The sequence below is a fragment of the Anolis sagrei genome, chromosome X, assembly GCF_037176765.1.
Source record: "Anolis sagrei isolate rAnoSag1 chromosome X, rAnoSag1.mat, whole genome shotgun sequence".
In the NCBI taxonomy this organism is placed as follows: Eukaryota; Metazoa; Chordata; class Lepidosauria; order Squamata; family Dactyloidae; genus Anolis; species Anolis sagrei.
Window position 1 is genome coordinate 23,389,993 of NC_090034.1, and position 20,799 is coordinate 23,410,791.

General features: G+C 43.0%; 1 protein-coding gene across 1 annotated transcript; it reads left to right on the forward strand.

The window, feature by feature from the left end:
- Positions 1-19,848, forward strand: CXH8orf33 (chromosome X C8orf33 homolog). Its single transcript, XM_060786398.2, has 9 exons — positions 1-104; positions 2,439-2,505; positions 4,195-4,285; positions 6,103-6,240; positions 6,419-6,922; positions 9,871-10,034; positions 10,473-10,560; positions 12,536-12,682; positions 17,933-19,848. The coding sequence occupies exons 2-9, from the start codon at positions 2,497-2,499 to the stop codon at positions 18,145-18,147; spliced, it is 1,356 nt and encodes a 451-aa protein (XP_060642381.2). The 5' UTR covers positions 1-104; positions 2,439-2,496; the 3' UTR covers positions 18,148-19,848.
- Positions 19,849-20,799: the final 951 nt, after the last annotated feature.

Consider the following 20,799-nt stretch of genomic DNA (forward strand, 5'->3'; position numbering starts at 1 on the left):
TTTCAGAGCGGAACGGAAGTGCGCGGGCCGAAGAGGGAAGGGGTTCGGCGACGGTCCTGGTCCCTCTCTGCTTAGTCTCGTGGAGGAATCTCAGCCGAATCGGAGTAAGTCATAGTTGGAAGAAGACGCTCAACTGGGGGAAAAGGGGTTTGGGGGCAAAATATCCTTGGCCCTAGCTAGGCAAGGCCTTAAGCAAGCTGCAGGAACTCAACCTCACATTCAGTAATAATAATATAATTAATGTTGGGTGGCTGTGAGTTTTTCGGGCTGTATGGCCATGTTCTAGCAGCATTCTCTCCTGGCGTTTTGCCTGCATCAGTGACTAATGGCATTTTCAGAGTTTCTGTTGGAAATGAGGCGAGTGAAGTGTAAATATACCAGTGGAATAATGTCCAGGGTCGGAGAAAGAACCCATGTCTGATTGAAGCAAGCGTGAATGTTGCAATTGGCAAACTTGAATAGTATTGAGTAGCCTTGCAGCTGCAAAGTCAATCAGTGTGGGTATTTGCATGAAGGTAGCTTGGCTGTTTTGCCTGGAGGCATCCTTTGTTTGGGAGGTGTTCTCTGGCACCTAGTTGTTTGCTGTCTGGAGTTCCCCTCTTTCTGAGTAGTGTTCTTTATTTACTGTCTTGATTCTGGTGTTGTTGTTGTTGTTTTTTAATCCTGGTAACCAGATTTTGTGCAGTTTCATTGTTTCTGGTGAAATTGTTCACCTGTTTGTGGATTTCAATGGCTTCTCTGTGTAGTCTGACATGATGGTTGCCAGAGTGGTCCAGCATTTCTGTGCTCTCAAATATTATTCTGTGTCCAGGTTGGTTGATCAAGTGCTCTGCTATAGCTGATTTCTTTGGTTGAATCAGTCTGCAGTGCTTTTCCTGCTCATTGATTTGTGTCTGGGCAATGCTGCTGCGTTTGGGAGTCCCCATGTAGACTTCTTGTCCACAGCTGCATGATATGCGACCAGCTCTTGCAGTGGTGAGAGGACCCCTGAATGTAGCAGGTGCCTGTGAAAACCTCCCAAACAAAATTATAATAATACGTTTTTTCATATCCCGCCCCCTCTCCCGGAAGGGACTCAGGGCGACTTACAGCAAATAATAATAATCGTAATTTATACCCCGCTACCATCTCCCCCAACAGGGACTCAGAGCAGCTTACATAGGGCCAAGCCCAAACAACAAATTACAATACAAAAATACAAATTGCAGTAAAATAAACAACATAACAATAAAGTATAAAACATCAAAGCTTGTAAACAATATACACAAAACATAGAAACCAAACATAATGACAGAGAGCAGGTTGCTTGTACATAAGATAAAGGGTCAGAATTGTTTGTAATGGAGAACTCATAGAGAGACAGAGAAATAAACAAACCTTCGTATGGGGGGAGGGGGGGACTCCTGGGACAAGAACGTTGAGGGAGCAATAGCATAAAATGATGTGACTACTCTCCAAAACCACAACGGCAGAGCCAGGTCTTGAGACTTTTTTTAAAGGTTTCTAAAGTAGGAGCTTTCCTAAGTAGAGCAGCTTACAGCAAAGGATGCCTCCAGGCAACAACACTGATTGACTTTGCAACTGCAAGGCTACTCAGTGCTAATCAAACTTGCCAATTGCAACGTTTACACTTGCTTCAAACAGACAAGGGTGCTTTCTACCATCCTGGACCTTATTCCACACACACACACATAGATATAGATATACACACATATATATATACATACATACATACATACATGCATACACACTCCACTTGCTTAACTGTCAACAGAACCTCTGAAGATGCCAGCCACAGATGCAGTTGAAACATCAGGACATCCATACCCAGAATGTGCATTGTGGTGTAGAAGGCTTTCATGGCCAGAACCACTGAATTCCTGTGAGCTTTTTGCGCTGTATGGCCAGATCCCAGCAGTATTCCCTCCTGGCGTTTCGCCTGCATCTGTAGCTAATGCCATCTTTAGAGGTTGTGTTGGCAATGAAGCAAGTGGAATGGCTTCTCTGTGGAGTCTGACATGATGATTGTCAAAGTGGTCCAGCATTTCTGTATTCTCAGGTTGGTTAATCGAGTGCTCTGCTATTGCTGACTTCTCTGGTTAAATTAGTCTACAGTGCATTTCATGTTCTTTGATTCTGGGCAATGCTGCATTTTGGGGCCCCTATGTAGCCTTTCCTCAGGAAGAGGAAAATGCTGTGAATGTCAATTCATAGAATTTGATTGCTGTACTCTAGATATTGAAAACTAAATGGACCAGTACAACCAGAGATGGATGGCATCCTTGAAGTGACTGGACTGACCTTGAGGGAGCTGGGGGTGGTAACGGCCGACAGGGAGATCTGGCGTAGGCTGGTCCATGAGGTCACGAAGAGTCGGAGACGACTGAACGAATGAACAACAACAACTCTAGATATTGATGTGCCTTATGTATTTCTAGGTGAAGGATGGTGTAAGGACTTCCTAGACAGAAGTGTGTCGTAGTCTTCACTTTCCTAATGGAAGAGGTAAGTGCTCTTATTACACCATTTTTATTCCTGGGTTATCAATGTCATTTCCTAATTGGTTCTATTATACAAACATGGGAAAAGTGTATTAAATTGCCCAAACTTTGTTTTTGCGGGAGGGACATCTTTCTGCAGCACAATTTTTCTATAATTTCCCAATGAATATCTCATCATCAACTCTTAACCAGTTCAATATAGTTTCTGCCATAGAACAACTACTGGGACAGAACAACTAATTTCAAAGTAAGGACCACAAAATTAAACAAGAAATAACACTTTCAAACCAGGAACATATTTTTTTCTCAAATTTTGTTACAGTGTGTAATAGCATTCTTTTATAGAAAGGGAGATTCAGAAAGGGAGCTTTATTGTGTCACATAGCCACAGTCTCCTTTGGGAAAAGATCCAGAGATCACCACAGGCAACAAGTTGACCATCAACAATAAGTGTGATGCAGCAGCTTAAAAAGCCCATGTGATTCTAGGCTATATCAACAGGAGTATCTAGATTAGGCATGGGCAAACTTTGGGGCTCCAGGTGTTTTGGACTTCAATTCCCACAATTTGTAACATGCCTGATCTAGATCAAGGGAAATCATAATCCCACTCTATTCTACTTTGGTCAGACCTCTTTACCGGGGAACCACTGTGTCCAATTCTGGGCATTGCAGTTTAAAAGAGATATTTTATTCTAAATGTGTCCAGAGGAGGGCAACTAAAAGAATCAAAAGTCTGGAGACCACAAATCCCTATGAAGAGGAGCAGTTTAAACAGCTGGGTCTGTTTAGTCCCAGAAGAGAAGGTTGAGAGCAAACATGATAGCCATGTATAAATATGTGAAAAGATGTCCTAAGGAAGTGGGAGCAGGCTTTGTTTTCTGCTGCCCTGGAGACTAGGATTCAGAGCAATCGGTTTAAATGACAGGAAAGGAAATGTTAAACTGCCAGAGCAGTTCAGCATTGGAACTCACTGCCTCAGAGTGCAGTAAAGTCTCCTTCTTTGGGGGGTTTTAAGCAGAGGCTGGATGGCCATCTGTCGGGAGTTCTTCAATTGTGCTTTTCTTGGCTGGCAGAAGGGTGTTGGACTGGATGTCCTTTGTGGTCTTTTCAAACTCTGTTCTATGTTACAGCCTAGTAGGGTTTAAAAATTGCAACTCCACGTGTGAAGGTATTAGAAGAGAGAAAGTATTTCAGCATCAAAGCTTCTATTTGTCCTTACAGATTGAGGAATCCGACTGTTATCCATATTACCGAGGAAAGCAAAAGAATAAATGAATAATCATCCCCAGTATGACTTGTGAAAAGTCAAGCGATTTTCAGGAGTGGGACATGAATTCTCTTCTTTGGGGGATCTTTAAACAGAGGTTTAATAGACATCTTTCAGGAGTGATATAGTTGTGTATTCCTGTAATGTGAAGCTGATGAGGCCAATCAAACAGCTTCGTCAAAGATTTTAGAGCCCAAGCAGACTCATCTAAAGAATCTGCAAATCTCATTGCTGCAAATCATGAATTTCTCAAACACGTTAGTACTCGCTTCTTGTTTCTTAGTGGCCTTGTTTTGGCTCCAGCCTTGACAGCAACCATAGATTTGAGTCACTAGTAAAACAAATGCCCTTTCCACAAAGACACATCCATACCTATTTTAAAGAGTAGCCCTCATGCTATCTGCTTGCTCTTTCTTTGATTCAGGCTCCCAAGCCCACTTTCCAGGATGAATTGGAATGGTGCATCGCTCAGCTGGAGACGGGGCTACTGCATCTCAACCCTACTCCAAAACAAGGTCTGTTGGGTTTGCCTTCCTCTTCCTCCAATCTCTGTTCTCTCCTGTTACAGTTCTATCACAGCATTTTTTGTAGCACATCAAAAGGTTTTTGCCATAATTACTGTTCAACCAAAATATATAACTACCAGGATCCTTCTCCCTTGTGGAACATTCTCTTCTCTTTTCTGTAGCTTTAAGATTCGACTCAGGCAAAGCAAACAAATCTCATCCCGCAATCATTCAGAGTTGGAACATGATGTCAAAAAACGTTTGTCATCCCATCAACAACAGCAATTAGCCACTTGCTAGAAATAATTTTTTTTTAACTTGTTATTATTTAACTTGTTAGAACTTGTTAGAAAAGTATGACTAGGCCTTTACTTCAGATACTAATACATTCATTACTCTCATCTTTGGGCAAGTATTTATGACAAAGATTTGATTTTCTGTCTGTCAATTGGGACTGTTATTGACCCATCTCTCCAGTTTGCTTTGATAGTGCACAAAAAGGTCAGATAAACCTAAAATATTGTCGAAGGATTTCATGGCCGGAATCACTGGGTTGCTGCGAGTTTTCCGGGCTGTATGGCCATGTTCCAGAAGCATTCTCTCCTGATATTTCACCCACATTTATGGCAGGTATCCTCAGAAGTTGTGAGGTATATTGGAAACTAAGCAAGAGAGGTTTATGTATCTGTGTAAGGTCCAGGGTAGGAGAAAGAATTCTTGTCTGTTGGAGGGAAGTTTGAATATTGCCATTGGCCAGCTTGATTAGCATTGAATAGCCTTGCAGCTTCAAGGCCTGGCTGATTCCTGCCTGGGGGAATCCTTTTTTGGGAGATGTTAGCTGGCCCTGATTTATTCTTGTCTGGATTTCCCCTGCTTTTTTAGTGTTGTTCTTTATTTACTGTCCTAATTTAGAGTTTATGGTAGCCAGATTTTGTTCATTTCCATGGTTCCCTCCTTTCTGTTGAAATTGTACACACACTTGTGCATTTCAATGGCTTCTCTGTGTAGTCTGACATGGTGGTTGTTAGAGAGGTCCAACATTTCTGTGTTCTCAAATAATAATAATTCCCACTTGCCTCAAACAGACAAGAGTTCTTTCTCCCACCCTGGACATTCCACAGATATATAAACCCCACTTGCCTAGTTTCCAACAGACTTCACAACCTCTGAGGATGCCTGCCATATATGGGGGCCAAATGTCAGGAGAGAATGCTTCTGGAACATGGCCATACAGCCCGGAAAACTCACAGCAACCCATTCACTTTGTTTGTTTGTTCGTTCCATATATGTGACACCTTTCTACTAGAGTGGGACTTAATGTGCTTCTCAAAAATGATCAATTACAAATGTAACAATAAATATTTAAAAACAATTAAAATAATTACATTGTGTATTCCTGCATGGCAGGGAACTCGACAAGATGTCCCTTTTGATACCTTCCAGTTCTATGAATCTGTAAAATATAAGATCCTTTATAAGATATACAAAACTAATAAATAAAGCAGCTCACCCTTATAAGAAGCCTCTTTACATTAAAATCATTTAGTGGCTAGTCTTATAGCAGTGAGCCTAGCCTGTCAGCACTTAGAGATGCAGTTGATCAGCAGGGCCATATTCAAAGTCTTTCCTGCTTTACCATCTTCCTGGATTGCACTCCACTACTTTTTCTTTGAGACAGAAACATCAGCGCACCATGGTCACCGCCACTTTGTGGGGATGCCCATCAAATGAGTTGTAAACAAATATTGCATCAGAGTAATGGAACAGTTTACTCAGTATATTTTGCACATTATTTTAATACATTTTTTAAAAATTCATGAAAGCAGCAGAGGAGACACAGCGTGTTCTTAAGGTGCTGCGGTCACAGAAGGCTCCTGTTGTGAAAAAGCGGAAGGTGATGCATCATGTTTTGGGGGATTATCGGCTCAAGATGGAAGAGGAGATGAAAAGCGCAGCAAAAACAGGTGAGTTGTAATGTTCTTGACCTTTCCAGAAGCCCTGGGAGGAACTGAGGTATACATGTTTTAAGTTTGTTAGGTGTGATTTATGTTGAATACCAAATTTGCACAATGCATGTAGTTATTTTACACAGGCAGAAATGAAGGAGAGTAACGCTATATTACTTTTCTTCCTCCCCTACAGCCATGAAACCTGAGATATTACAAATACAACCAGGAGACAATTTGGGAAGTGTGTTATATAGGAAGCAACCCAGCCAGCCCTCTGCAGTATCAACATCGTGGTTTACAACATCAGATAATAGCTTTCAGTTTGGCTTTGATCCTTCTGAAAAAAACTCTGAAGAAATCAGCGGAACTACACCAGAAGTATGTGGTGGGGAAAGCATCCACGAGCAGCCTGTGGATCACAATCCCTCCGGCACATTGGGTTTTTCCACTGGAAGACTCGGTTCTGAATTTGCTTTCAACTTTGCAATCCCACCTCAGTCTGTTGCTGCTGATCCAGACTCAGGGGCTGACACTACAGAGGTAAAAAACCCAACTGCAGAATCAGTGATGATGATGCAGAAATCAACCTTTCCTGAACCTGCTAGACCTGACAGAGTAGATGCAACGGATAAGGAAGCTAGAAGAGATGGAAAATGTCTTGCGCAAGAAGTTCCTGCATTGGAGGCATCTCAAGCAGGTATGGAGGCTGCTGCTTCGAGTTCTAATTCAGTCTGAGAAATAGAGATGTGCCTGTTCATTAATCACATGTTGAAAATACATTCTGGCTGAGGATGCCCGGGGAGAAAGGGAACTGTTTATTTTTTGTAAACTGTAAATAAATGTTAAAACTTTTACCTTTAGTCTACAGTAAGGGTAGATAGAGTACTGGGGTTTTTTAGTATGTAGATATTTGGATAGATATTTTATTTAGTACATGTTTTTATGTATTTGTAGATATTTTCATGTAATATGTATTTATATGTGATGAGTGGAGAACCACAGGGTTGTGTCCTGGGCCCGGTTCTGTTCAACATCTTTATTAATGTCTTAGATGAAGGGTTAGAAGGCATGATCATCAAGTTTGTAGACGGGACCAAATTGGGAGGAAGAGCCAATACCCCAGAAGACAGGAGAAGAATTCAAAATGGTCTTAACAGATTAGAGAGATGATTGGCCAAAATTAACAAAATGAAGTTCAACAAGCATAGATGCAAGATGCTCCACTTAGGCAGAAAAATTAAAATTAAAATACAAAGATACAGAATGGGGGACACCTGGCTTAACAGCCATATGAGTGAAAAAGATCTTGGAGTCCTCATGGGAAACAAGTTAAATATGAGCCAGGAATGTGATGCTGCAGCTAAAAAAAAGCAATGGGATTTTGGCCTGCATCCATAGGAGTCTAGTGCCTAAATCCATGGAAGTCGTGCTAACCTTATATTCTGCCTTTGTCACACTACTTTACCTGGAATCACATTGTGTCCAATTCTGGGCACCACAATTGGAGATGTTGACAAGCTGGAATGTGTCCAGAGGTGGGCAACTTAAAGGATCAAGGGTCTGGAGAACAATCCCTATGAGAAGCAGCTTAAAGAGCTGGGCATGTTTAGCCTGCAGAAGAGAAGGCAGAGAGGAGACATGATGAGGGCCATGTATCAAGATGTGAGGAGAAGTCATAGGGAGGAGGGAGCAGGCTTGTTTTCTGCTGCCCTGGAGACTAGGACATGGAACAATGGCTTCAAACTACAGGAACGGAGATTCCACCTGAACATTAGGAAGAATTTCCTAACTGTGTGAGAGAGCTGTATTGTCGAAGGCTTTCATGACCGGAATCTCTGGGTTGTTGTAGGTTTTTTCAGGCTATATGGCCATGGTCTAGAGGCATTCTCTCCTGACGTTTCACCTGCATCTATGGCAAGCATCCTCCAGACTACAGACTACTCCAGGCACTGCAGACTACTTCAACCAGAGAAATCAGCCATAGCAGAGCACCTGATGAACCAACCTGGACACAGCATTTTATTTGAGAACACAGAAATGCTGGACCACTCTCACAACCACCATGTCAGACTATACAGAGAAGCCATTGAAATACACAAGCATGTGGACAATTTCAACAGAAAGGAGGAAACCATGAAAATGAACAAAATCTGGCTACCAGTATTAAAAAAACTCTAAAATTACAGCAACACAACAACAGAGAGGAAACAAACAAGGACATCTAACCACCTCTCAACAAAAGTTTGCTCCAGGCACTGTCAGGCCATTATATGCTAATCAAGGTGGTCAGTTGAAACATTCACACCTAGCTCCAGCAGACAAGAGTCCTTTGTCCCACCCTGGTCATTCCACAGTTATATAAACCCTTTTTCCTAGTTCCAACAGACCTCACTACCTCTGAGGATGCTTGTCATAGATGCAGGCGAAATGTCAGGAGAGAATGCCTCTAGACCATGGCCATATAGCCCAAAAAAACCTACAAAAACCCTGTGAGAGAGAGCTGTTCAGCAGTGGAACTCTCTGAGTGTGGTGGAGGCTCCTTCTTTAGGGGCTTTTAAACAGAGGCTGGATGGCCATCTGCCAGGGGTGCTTTGAGTGTGATTTTCCTGCTTCTTGGCAGAATGGGGTTGGGCTGGATGGCCCACGACTTCTCTTCCAAATCTAGCACTCTGTGATTCTGTGATTCTTATATGTTTTTATTTAGCACAAATTCGTCTGTATTTGTAGAGGCCATCCCCAGGTTACAAACAAGATAGATTCTGGAGATTTACTCTTAAGCTGAATTTCTGTATAGATGAAAACACGTACATTTTAAAGTGTAACTCCTGCCATATATATTCAAATATAGGCATAGATAGGCTTTGGATAGCTTAGGAAAGGGTTAACACCCCTGTAACATTTGTTTTGCCATCTGTGCTCCCGTTCAGAAGATTTCATCTCCATTTCTGTCCCTGTGACAATTGGATTTTGGAGAATTGGTTTATTGTGGAAGCAAGAATTGGCCAGAAAATGTCAATGAAGACCCCTTTTCCCCATGATAATAACTTTTCCAGGAGTTGATTTCCCTTCCTAGGGATAGATTCCTCCCACTTCCTGTTGTTTCAGCCCTGTTTGTGGAGCCCCCAGTGGCGCAGTGGGTTAAACCCCTTGTGCCAGCAGGACTGAAGACCAACAGGTTGCAGGTTCAAATCCGGGGAGAGGCGGATGAGCTCCCTCTATCAGCTCCAGCTCCTCATGCGGGGACATGAGAGAAGCCTCCCACAAGGATGATAAAAACATCAAATCATCCAGGCGTCGCCTAGGCAATGTCCTTGCAGACGGCCAATTCTCTTGCAGACGGCCAATTCTCAAGTTGCTCCTGACACGACAAAAAAATCCCTGTTTGTAACTATGAGTCATTTGTAAGTCAGATGTTTGTAACTCGGGGACTGCCTTTATCCAGCAGTGTAGATGGGCCCTGAGTCTATTATTGATTAAGAAATTAATGCACTGATACTGGCTGCAATTTGCTTTAAAACAACAATAATGGTGCCATTACTCCAAGAAGTCTAGGATGTTTCAAATAAGTAAAATATATTTCAAATAGAATTGAAAATTGATGAAAACGCTGCTGATTGAATAATATTTTGCCCAATTGGTTTGTAGCGCCAGGAGAGACTAAAGCAGAATTGACAGTGCCAGCTGCTGGGATGCCCAAGAGAAAAAAGAAAAAGAAACAGGTGCCCTTTGCAGTAGCACATAGTGACAAAAGTAATGATGGTGGCAAATCCCACGGGAAAGGCATGTCTGAGCATCCTGACAAGTCTCAGGTATGGAAAGACTATTTTGTGTATATGCGACACACATAATTTTTTTGTACTTCAATATTGTTTTAGCTTATATTTATTGATTGTTACTACTCGTAATTTTTTTTTAAAATGTTCCCTTAGTAACATCTTGGTCACAGCTCTCTGCATTACAATCTAATTTGAAGTGTTGTTACATAAGGAATTTGGGGAGGGAGAGAAGATGAAAACAATCTGATTACATTTCTTATTGTGATCAGTTGGATCATCTTAAATCAAAAAATTATTTGCTCTAAGATTAAACGGTGTATGTTACCTAGGGGTTTGTGTTAAGAAGTGGCTAACAAATATATTGGATGGGAATAGGAAAGGGAATGTCAGATACCTCAACCATAGGAATTGTCTTAAACAAATCAATTTTCTTTCTTTTGTTGCCTTCCCACTACCTTCTTGTTGTACCAGGCTGATGAGCAGATGAAAAGGGAAGTGGATTGGTGTGTAGAACAACTGGAGCTTGGCTTGAAGACGCAAAAATCAACTCCCAAGCAGAGTGAGTCAGAAATTGGAGGGGAGGAGATGAATTGCCAGAGAATACCTTGTGGAGGGGCTTCTGCAAAAGTGATGCATATATCGTAACTGCAAGAAATCTAGTAGCATTTGGTAATCCAAGCTACATCTTCTGCACCTTCTGGTGCTCTGAGTATGAAGAAAAAAAGGAGTAGGGTCTGCTGATTCTTACACAAAATCAGACTGAAGCAAAAGTGAGGTTAGATGCTGCTAGACTGGTATTCTCTTTGTTCATATTGTCTGCTTCTAATAAAAGATGGAGTCCAGTAAAGAGGGCTGCTGCTGCTGCTGTTGTTGTTATCTAGTTTCTCTCTCGAGAAAACAGGGCTTCAAGTGGTTTACAGTAAAATCAATACAATTTTAAACCTAACAATATACAGACATTAAAATAGAGATATAGTATGTATATTACATGAACATTCAAAAACATTTATAAGTCTGTATATTTATATATCACATTAACAAATAAGGTGTTTCTTTCATGAACATTAAAATATATTTTAATTTATTATTATTATTATTAACACAACAAGATTAGTACACAGCAAACAAGATTACTGTGCTGGCTGTGGTATTGGATCACACGTCAGACAGTTTTCAAGTGTCTAGGACTGTGTGATGTATTGGCGAATAATGCATGCAGATCTGAGTAGGGTGGCCTTTTGCAGCTGACAAGATGGTAATTTTGTCAGCGCCGATTGTGTTTAAGTGCAGGCCAAGGTCTTGAGGCACTGCACCCAGTGTGACGATCACCAGTGGAACTACCTTTATTGGCTTGTGCCAGAATCGTTGTTGTTGTGGTTGTTTAGATTCCATTCTCCTGTCTTGAATGTTTAAGGGTATGTGTGGCATCTACTTTTTAAAGTATGTTTTTGAATGATTTATATCTCCCAGATAAAAGAATAAAGCCAAAACAACATACCTCACTCTTTTCTTGCAACCAGTGTCTTCTTCTAGCTAAAGTGGAGAGAATCCGTAGAGTTAGATCTGAAAACACTGAATAGCCATTCGATGTTAACTATCTGGGAGGGAATTGGTGTGTGAAGGGAAAAAAGGCCCATATAACTTCCCTGAACAGGATATTCCACAGAGATATGTGGCCAGTGTATTATCCATTGCCATTAATAATAATAATAACAATAACAATAATCATCATCATCATCTTCATCATCTTTATTTGTACCCTGCTACCATCTCCCCAAGAGACTCGGTGCAACTTACATGAGACCGAGCCCACAACACAGCAATAACAAAGCAAAAACAACAATAATACAAGCAGTAAATAAAACTCATAACAGTAAATAAACAATAAACATTAACAATAGCACGACGACATTTAAAAACTTATTATTATTATTACCCCACATTTTCTCTTAAAAAGAGACTCAAAGCAGCTCACAATAAAACCAATATAATACAATGTATAACTTAAAAAATATGAGTAATTAAAATAGAATTAAACATAATAGTCCATGGAAATGTGTGGATAAATGAGGATGGTCCCTCATTTCTACGGTCATCACAAGTCATGGACAGCCAGGCTTTGAAGCTGCAAAGCTATTTAATGCTAATCAAGCTGGATCTGAGGATGCCTGCCATAGATGTGGGTGAAATGTCAGGAGAGAATGCTTCTGGAACACGGCCAAACAGCCCGGAGCAGCAACCCAACTCTATTATCTGTCACTTTAAAGTTTCATTGCTGGGTGAACCTGGCCCTCTAGAAACTAACTTTTAGGTGCAGAGCAGTGATCAATATGAACTTGCATTATTATTTAAGCTGTTAGGCAATCATCAATATACACACAATGTTGTTTGCAAATCAAATGCAGTGTTTAATACCCATTTGCAATATTTTTGAATATACTTGTTAAACAATATTCGCAAATATTGCTAAGCAAATATCATAGATTTCAATCATTCCAACCTGTGTCTCTTCATTATCCTTTGCTTTCTTTCAGTGGATGAGGCCTTCCGAGCAATGAAGGTCCTACGCAGCGAGAAGGCAGTGCTGGCCAAGAAACGCCAACTGATGAAAACTATGTTCGGGGATTACAGAGCAAAAATGGCAGAGGAAAGACAGAAGCAGTTGAAGCTCATGCAAGCAGGTTGGGAAGCTGGGCTAAAACCTTTTTTTTTTTCAGACAGGCTTTTAAATAAGAAAGTTGTAAAGAGTGAGCCAAGAGGTATCACGAAAGTGTTTTAGGGGCATGAATAGAGTTTGAGTGGTTTTAACTGTTTCTTGTAATAGTTTCAATGTTTAATCCTATTTGAATTTTGGTATGCTTTCCCATTATATGTTAAAGTGTTTTAGTGCTCTCTGCTTTAGGTTTATTTTTTGAAGAGACAAAGCAGGATAAAAATAATTAATAATAATAATAATAATAACAATAAATTTTTACAATGTTTATGTGTTTTGGGGCCCCCAATGGTGCAACGGGTTAAAGCGCTGAGCTGCTGAACTTGCTGACTGAAAGGTCAGCGGTTCATATCCAGGGTGAGTTCTCACTGTTAGGCCCAGCTTCTGCCAACCCAGCAGTTCAAAAACATTCAAATGTGAGTGGATCAATACTCACTTCAGCAGGAAGGTAACGGTACTCCATGCTGTCATGCTGCCCACATGACCCTGGAGGTGTCTCTGGACAACAGCAGCTCTTCAGCTTAGAAATGGAGATGTGCACCACCTATGGACATGGCTAGACTTAATGTCAGGGGAAACCTTTACCTTATGTGTTTTAATTATGCTGTAATACGCCTCAAGCCACTAGGAGAGATGAGTAAGAAATATTTTTAATTATTATTATTATTATTAATAATAATAATAATAATAATTTGTTACCCACCTTTTGTAATACCTCGAGGTAGAGTACAACAGAATCAAAACATGTGAACATAAAATACATACATTAAATACATAGATAAAAACTCATCATTATAAAAACATACACCTAATATTATTCTTATCGTTATTCTGCCCATGGCTTCAACATTTCTCTCTGGTTGGATATATTCATTTGTACATTGACCATTGTTACATTATATATGTCTTTTTATCCCAGATAATTCCTTTTGATTGTATTAAACATCATTTAATGTGATGTTCTAATTCTGGCCATAAAACCTCTTAAGTGACCTGACACAATACAAAAGGATAGGAAAAGAAAAATAATATGAGCTAGTGAGGATAATGATTCATATAATTCAACCATAAGGTCCTTTGCTACCAGACCTGTTCAATATGCAGATTTTATCTCTCCTTTGTGGGACATGTGTTGTAGTTGTTGTTTTGCTAGATAAGGAAACAGACTTGGTGTTAGAATGGAGTATATGTCTCCATTAGACCTCATTTTTTATTATCGTTTTAGGGTTGATGGGAATTATAATAATCAAGTTGTTGCCATTGTGCTAGAATAGGGAAAGTCTTGCTTTTTTTCTAGAAAAAAAGAGCATTTGGAGAGCGGTTTTCCAGTTTGCAGGTTCTTCTAAACCAGTCAGTTGTGTTCCTTTTTTTTTCTTGCCGGTGCAAACAACAATGTAAATGTAACAGTTAATCATCTCAAGATATAAGAACACAACAGCACTTTAAGGCGCCTGCCACCTGCTGCTAAATAACACTAGCACTTACGCCCCCTTCCTTATCCCTCTATGCCGCACTTTAGTGAATGCTGAGAACCAGTTTCAGGTTACCTATTGCACTTTAGATCTTGCACTTTATGTATGTGCCCAACGGCACGTAGTGTGTTGTTAACTGAGTGGTATTACTGACTGTGCTGCACTGAAGACTCTCGCACTTTACGAACTATCCTAACTGGTGTGGCTGGAACGCCCCTTCCTTCTGAAGCTATTGTTATCCATGAGGTCCCCCACCCCCCTGTTGGTACTATCCCTGTTGCTACTGACTAGCGGAAGGGTCAGGGGAGGAGGCGGGCTGGAGCCTGTGGACAAAAATGGGGCGGGGAAGGGGGAGGAAGGGGAGCAAGGGTGTTGGCAGGGACCAACAAATCAAACAACTGATGAAGCAGGAAATAAGACCTTGATATTAGATCGCGGCATGGAGGGGGGGAGGTGTTCCATTAGCCGAGGGGCCCCCATAGAGGTCGTGGTGGGGAGGAGGAGATGCGGAAAAAGGAGACCTCGAATTTGGCCTAATTCGGACCGTTTATCTACATTAACAATTCCCAACCGGTCTCCTAAGGTAAATTGGTGTAACCAGGTGAGCGGGCCCTCGGGATTGAAGGTGGTGCTGCTGAACGCCAGATCTGTCAACGGAAAAACGACCTGGATCCAGGACCTAATCCTGGAGGAGCGGGCAGATCTGGCGTGCATTACGGAGACCTGGTTGGATGAAGCTGGAGGCGTAAATCTGACCCAGCTTTGTCCTCCAGGCTTCTCCGTACAGCACCAACCGAGATCCGGAGGACGGGGAGGCGGGGATCGCAGTGGTCTATAGAGATTCCATCCGTCTGACCAGGAGCCCCATCCCGCAGACCACAAATTTTGAATGCGTCCACCTGAGGGTGGGTGACCGGGACAGAATAGGGATTCTGTTAGTGTACCGTCCACCTCGCTGCACTACAGTCTCCCTACCTGAGCTAGCGGGGGTGGTCTCGAGCCTGGCGTTGGAGTCTCAACGGCTTCTTGTGCTGGGGGACTTCAACATCCATGCCGAGGCGACCCTCACAGGAGCGGCTCAGGACTTCATGTCCGCCATGGCAACCATGGGGCTGTCCCAACGAATAACTGGCCCCACCCACTGTGCTGGACATACATTGGACTTGGTTTTCTGCCAGGGATGGGAGCAGGATGGCGGGGTGGAGGAGTTGTTCATCTCTCCGTTGCCATGGACCGACCACTTCCTGATCAGATTTAGGCTCACTGCGCCCCCTAACCTCCGCAAAGGTGGAGGACCCATTAAGATGGTCCGCCCCAGGAGGCTTATGGATCCGAATGGATTCCTGATGGCTCTTGGGGACTTTCCCGCTACCTCGGCAGGTGATCATGTCGAGGCCTTGGTCGCTCTCTGGAATGGGGAGATGACCAGGGCAATTGACATGATCGCTCCGGAACGTCCCCTCTCAAGTAACCGAGCTAAACCAGCTCCTTGGTTCACTGAGGAGCTGGCAGCGATGAAGCGAAGGAAGAGGGAACTAGAGAGCGTGTGGCGCTCGGACCCAAGCGAGCCAAACCGAGCACGGTTTGTGTCCTTTCTAAGGGCATATGCCGCGGCAATAAAAGCTGCAAAGAAAACTTTCTTTGTGGCCACTATTGCGTCTGCAAAAAACCGTCCGGCGGAGTTGTTTCGGATTGTCAGAGGTCTTTTGACTCCCGCCACCTCAGGCGGGAGCCCTGACAATTCGGCCACGCGCTGTGAAGCATTTGCTCGGTTCTTTGCAGACAAAGTCGCTTTGATCCGTTCTGGGCTGGACACCATATTAAATGCAGTCTCTGTGGATGTGACACGAGCACCTGCTTGTCCTGTTTTGATGGATTCTTTTCAGCTTGTGAAGCCCGAGGATGTGGACAAGATACTTGGAGGAATGAGGCCCACCACGTCCATCCTAGACCCCTGCCCATCCTGGCTTCTGAAGGAGGCCAGAGGGGGATTGGCTGAGTGGGTAACGGTGGTGGTTAATGCCTCCCTTCGGGAAGGCAAGATTCCAGCGAGCCTAAAACAGGCTATTATAAAGCCGCTGTTGAAAAAACCATCACTGGACCCCACTAAATTTGACAACTTTCGGCCTGTTTCCAATCTTCCCTTCTTGGGCAAAGTCATGGAAAGCGTGGTGGCCTCACAACTCCAGGTATTCTTGAGAGACACGGATTATCTGGATCCGGCACAGTCTGGTTTCAGACCGGGACATGGTACCGAGACGGTCTTGGTCGCCTTAGTGGATGATCTGCGCCGGGAGCTAGACAGGGGGAGTGTGTTCCTGTTGGTGCTCCTGGACCTCTCAGCGGCCTTCGATACCGTCGACCACGGTATCCTTCTGGGGCGCCTTGCGGAAATGGGTCTTGGGGGCACTGCTTTGCGGTGGCTCCAGTCATTTCTGGAGGGTCGTACCCAGAAGGTGTTATTGGGGGACTCCTGTTCAACCCCACAGCCTTTGACCTGTGGGGTTCCACAGGGCTCTATATTGTCCCCCATGCTGTTTAATATCTACATGAAGCCGCTGGGTGAGATCATCCGGAGTTTCGGGGTGCGGTGTCATCTGTACGCAGATGATGTCCAGCTCTGTCACTCCTTTCCACCTGCTACTAAGGAGGCTGTCGAAGTCCTGAACCGGTGCCTGGCCGCTGTAATGGTCTGGATGAGGGCAAACAAACTGAAATTAAATCCAGACAAGACAGAGGTACTCCTGGTCAGTCGCAAGGCCGAGCAGGGTATAGGGTTACAGCCTGTGCTGGATGGGGTCGCACTCCCCTTGAAGGCGCAGGTTCGCAGCTTGGGTGTGATCCTGGATTCATCGTTGAGCCTGGATCCCCAGGTTTCAGCGGTGACCAGGGGAGCATTTGCACAGCTTCGGCTTGTGCGCCAGCTGCGCCCGTACCTTGGGAAGTCTGACTTGGCCACGGTGGTACACGCTCTGGTCACATCCCGTCTTGACTACTGCAACGCTCTCTACGTGGAGCTGCCCTTAAAGACGGCCCGGAAGCTTCAGCTCGTCCAGCGCGCGGCAGCCATGTTGTTAACAGGAGCAGGACGCAGGGAGCACACAACGCCCTTGTTGTTCCAGCTCCACTGGCTGCCGATTTGCTACCGGGCCCAATTTAAGGTGCTGGTGTTATCCTACAAAGCCCTAAACGGTTCCGGCCCAAAATACCTTACGGACCGCATCTCGGCCTACGAGCCCACGAGGACCTTGAGATCATCTGGGGAGGCCCTTCTCTCGATCCCGCCTGCCTCACAGGCACGTCTGGCGGGGACGAGAGAGAGGGCCTTCTCGGTGGTGGCCCCCCGGCTGTGGAACTCCCTCCCTGCTGACATCAGACAGGCGCCCTCCCTCATGGCCTTTCGTAAGGGCCTGAAGACGTGGCTCTTCGAGCAGGCTTTCAACTGAGTGCTATGTTACTGGAAATGACAACCGGAATGAATTTACGACTACGAGATTGATTATGATTCCATAATATGACGCAGCGGATTTTTAGTGTAATTTAAATGTTGTGTATTAGTGATGTTAGTTTGTTGTCCTGATTGCTTTGTAAAGTGTCTTTTTTGTATTGTACACCGCCACGAGTCGCCCTAGGGCTGAGAGCGGCGGTTAATAAATGCAAGAAATAAATAAATAAATAATAATAAATATGTAATATGATGGCATCTTCCATTCTTCACACAGACTCTTTTCTTCTTCCCCTCTCAGCATCAAAAGCTGCTCATATTGCAGAAGTAACTGAAGGTGCCCACAAGAACCAAAGTCAAGTTTTCTGGAAATCTGCAGAAAGGCTGAGAAGAGAAAAGAACCCCAGAGAATCATTGCTCCATCCTCCAGCCTCTTCTGCTTTTGGTGGCAATGCTGACATGTCCTCTTTCAGGTTTACGTCTTCACAAGGAGAATTCTGCTTTAATTTTTTCTAAGAAATCATTGGGACACTTTTAGATGGATCTCGTGCGAGTTCTGAAAAGCAATACCAAATGGCTTTTTAAAAAAGGAAAACAAACCAAAGACTTTGTTGCTGTGCAGCCTTCAGAATACAACAGTTGTAAATAAGGCAAAAACCTCAATAAAATGACTTAGGCCCCATTTGAACTGGATTATGTGGTCGGTGTAGACTCATGCAATGAAGATCGAACTGGATTATATGAGTCTACACTCCCTTATAATCGTGTTCAGTCTGCATTATAAAAGCAGTGTAGATGGGGCCCCAGAAGGACAGAGTGGGAATATTATAGGGCTCACTGTTCTCATAATGTAATGTGTGCTGCTTTTTGCAGCAGAGTTAGGTGCAGTCTTATAAAAAATCAACAGGCAAATTATTAAAGTGGCAGAGATCATTTAGAGTTTGAAGAAAGGAAAACAAGAAGCAGCAAAAGAATAATATACTTTCTAAGAGATTCGAAGTATAAAATGATGTGGCACGTGCGCAGTTAGAATAGTTTTGTGTATTAATCATAGACTCCTGCTTTATATACGTAGAACAGGTATGTAGGCAGCAGTAACTTGGTCTCTTACTCTGCTTTGGAAACAACTTGACAAATTGGCACATCTGCCTATCTAAGATTGTGAGAATAGGGTAGGAAGGACAAGGACATCAGTGCCGGCTGCTTTAAGCTCTGGATATGACTGTTATTTAAATAATAGCAGCACATTCTTTTTTTAATTCAAGCGCCACCAGCTTGCGATCACTGGTGTACAACAAGCTGATGATGGCACTTTGCTTCACGTGCAAAATATTCATTTTAACAAAATCCTGAGTCTGTACAGGTGTTTAGAACAGCTGATGCCAAACTGTTGCCTAATAAAAACTCCACAATGTGTGGAAGTAGTGTTTGCTTGTGTGTGTGTGTCTTGCTTCATTTGAGAGGAAAGGAGCCTCAAACTAAGAGACACCTTGTCTAGGGTTGCAGTGCAAAATGCACTCACTCAGTAGAAAGTCCCACTAAATCCTTGGTTCATATTTTTATGTACACAATGCTTAAGGTAATAATTGAATTTTGTGAAATTGATTTGGGGGAGATGCATTTTCTAGGATGGAGCAAAGCAAGTTGGCAATCCTCATTTGCACATTTGATTTTTGTGGGTTTGGTTATTCCCAGATTTGGTTTGATTGATGCGTTCTCTTGAGGAATCTCCAGTGCAACTCTGTGGTCAGTCTCTGTCAGACGTTGACCATAAATCAGGCATCTTAGGAATTGTGGGAGTTGAAGTCCATAACACCTGGATGTAGGGCCAAAGTTTGCCCAGGCCTGCCATAGATAGTCCTGGAGGACCTAGTACTTCTTGTTCTGTTGCCACCGGAACAGTTCTTTTTGCCAGAGTGTGATATGCAAGCATTAGCAAACAATGTTTATCTTCCTGCCTGTTAAGCAAATCCAAGTCCGTTCATGATCTCGTTTAAATAACTGTTGAAAGAACAATGAACACAAGTTTACTTTGAAGCTTCATTCTTTGTTAATATGTTAATTCTCTGCAGCAATTCTGCTGTGCTCAAGAACCAGACCTCCAGATCTAATGTCTAGTTCATCCAAATGTATTATTCGGGAAACAGCATGAGCAATTGGAGCTTGCCTTTTTGGATCTGATTGACTGGCACAACAAATAAAAAAGAATCAAATTTCCTGTGTCTGTATATTCAGTCAGTTTCTTTACTCTTTGTCTTAACTTTTCTAATAGAGTTAAGTCCCATATTTTTGCCTACTAGGAAGTGATGTTCTGTGAGTTTCCTGATTCCCAGTGTTATGATACTAACAGTCTTTGCAGAGCTTTCCAGACATTTATGTTGACACACTTTTTAGACCTGCATCATTTTGCACCCACTTTTTGTGTGATATTCGAACAGTGCTTCTTATAAGTCAGAGCACGATCCAGAGAAACTCCCAGGTATTTTGGTGTGCTGCAATGCTCCAATGAGATCCAAGATATCTTTGAGCAAAAAAGAGGGCAACCATCTGACATTCCACCATTCCTGTGACTCAAAGGAATGAGAGAGAGACTGGTTTCTAAAAACTAGCCATTTTAACCTGCTGGAACCAATTAACCAGCATTAAACAGCAAGGTGAAGAGAAAGCAAGTACTTGAATGCAGTCTGACCTCTTTTTAGCCCTGGCATTCTCAACGGTGACAAACTCCTGGCAGGTACTTTCCAGTTTTGCTTAGGCCTCGGCTAAGAGATGCAGGGAGAATGCAGGACCCCTGGCCAAGCCTTCTCCATTCACTTTTTGGCTCCTGAACTCCACAGTGGTCCTTTGGGCCAATGCCTGTAAATGGATCAAGCTGTATCAACAACTCCTCTTCCAGGATTGGTTAAAGATGGGGGCGGACTGTTGAGTTTTAATTGGATGGTTGTTTGCTAACACATCATACAGAATAGCCAGGTGCATAGAAACAAAAAGAAGCAGAGTTAAGAAAAGATACCTTGGACTTAAATAGCTGTGACAAGCTTCTAAGGAAGAACCAGCTACAAAGGTCCACCCAGACTGATCACTCAGGACTAAACAAGCAAGAGGAATTCATCCTGCTGTAACTATTTGCTTTGTTTCCAAACTGGGGGACTGAGACCTACAATATTT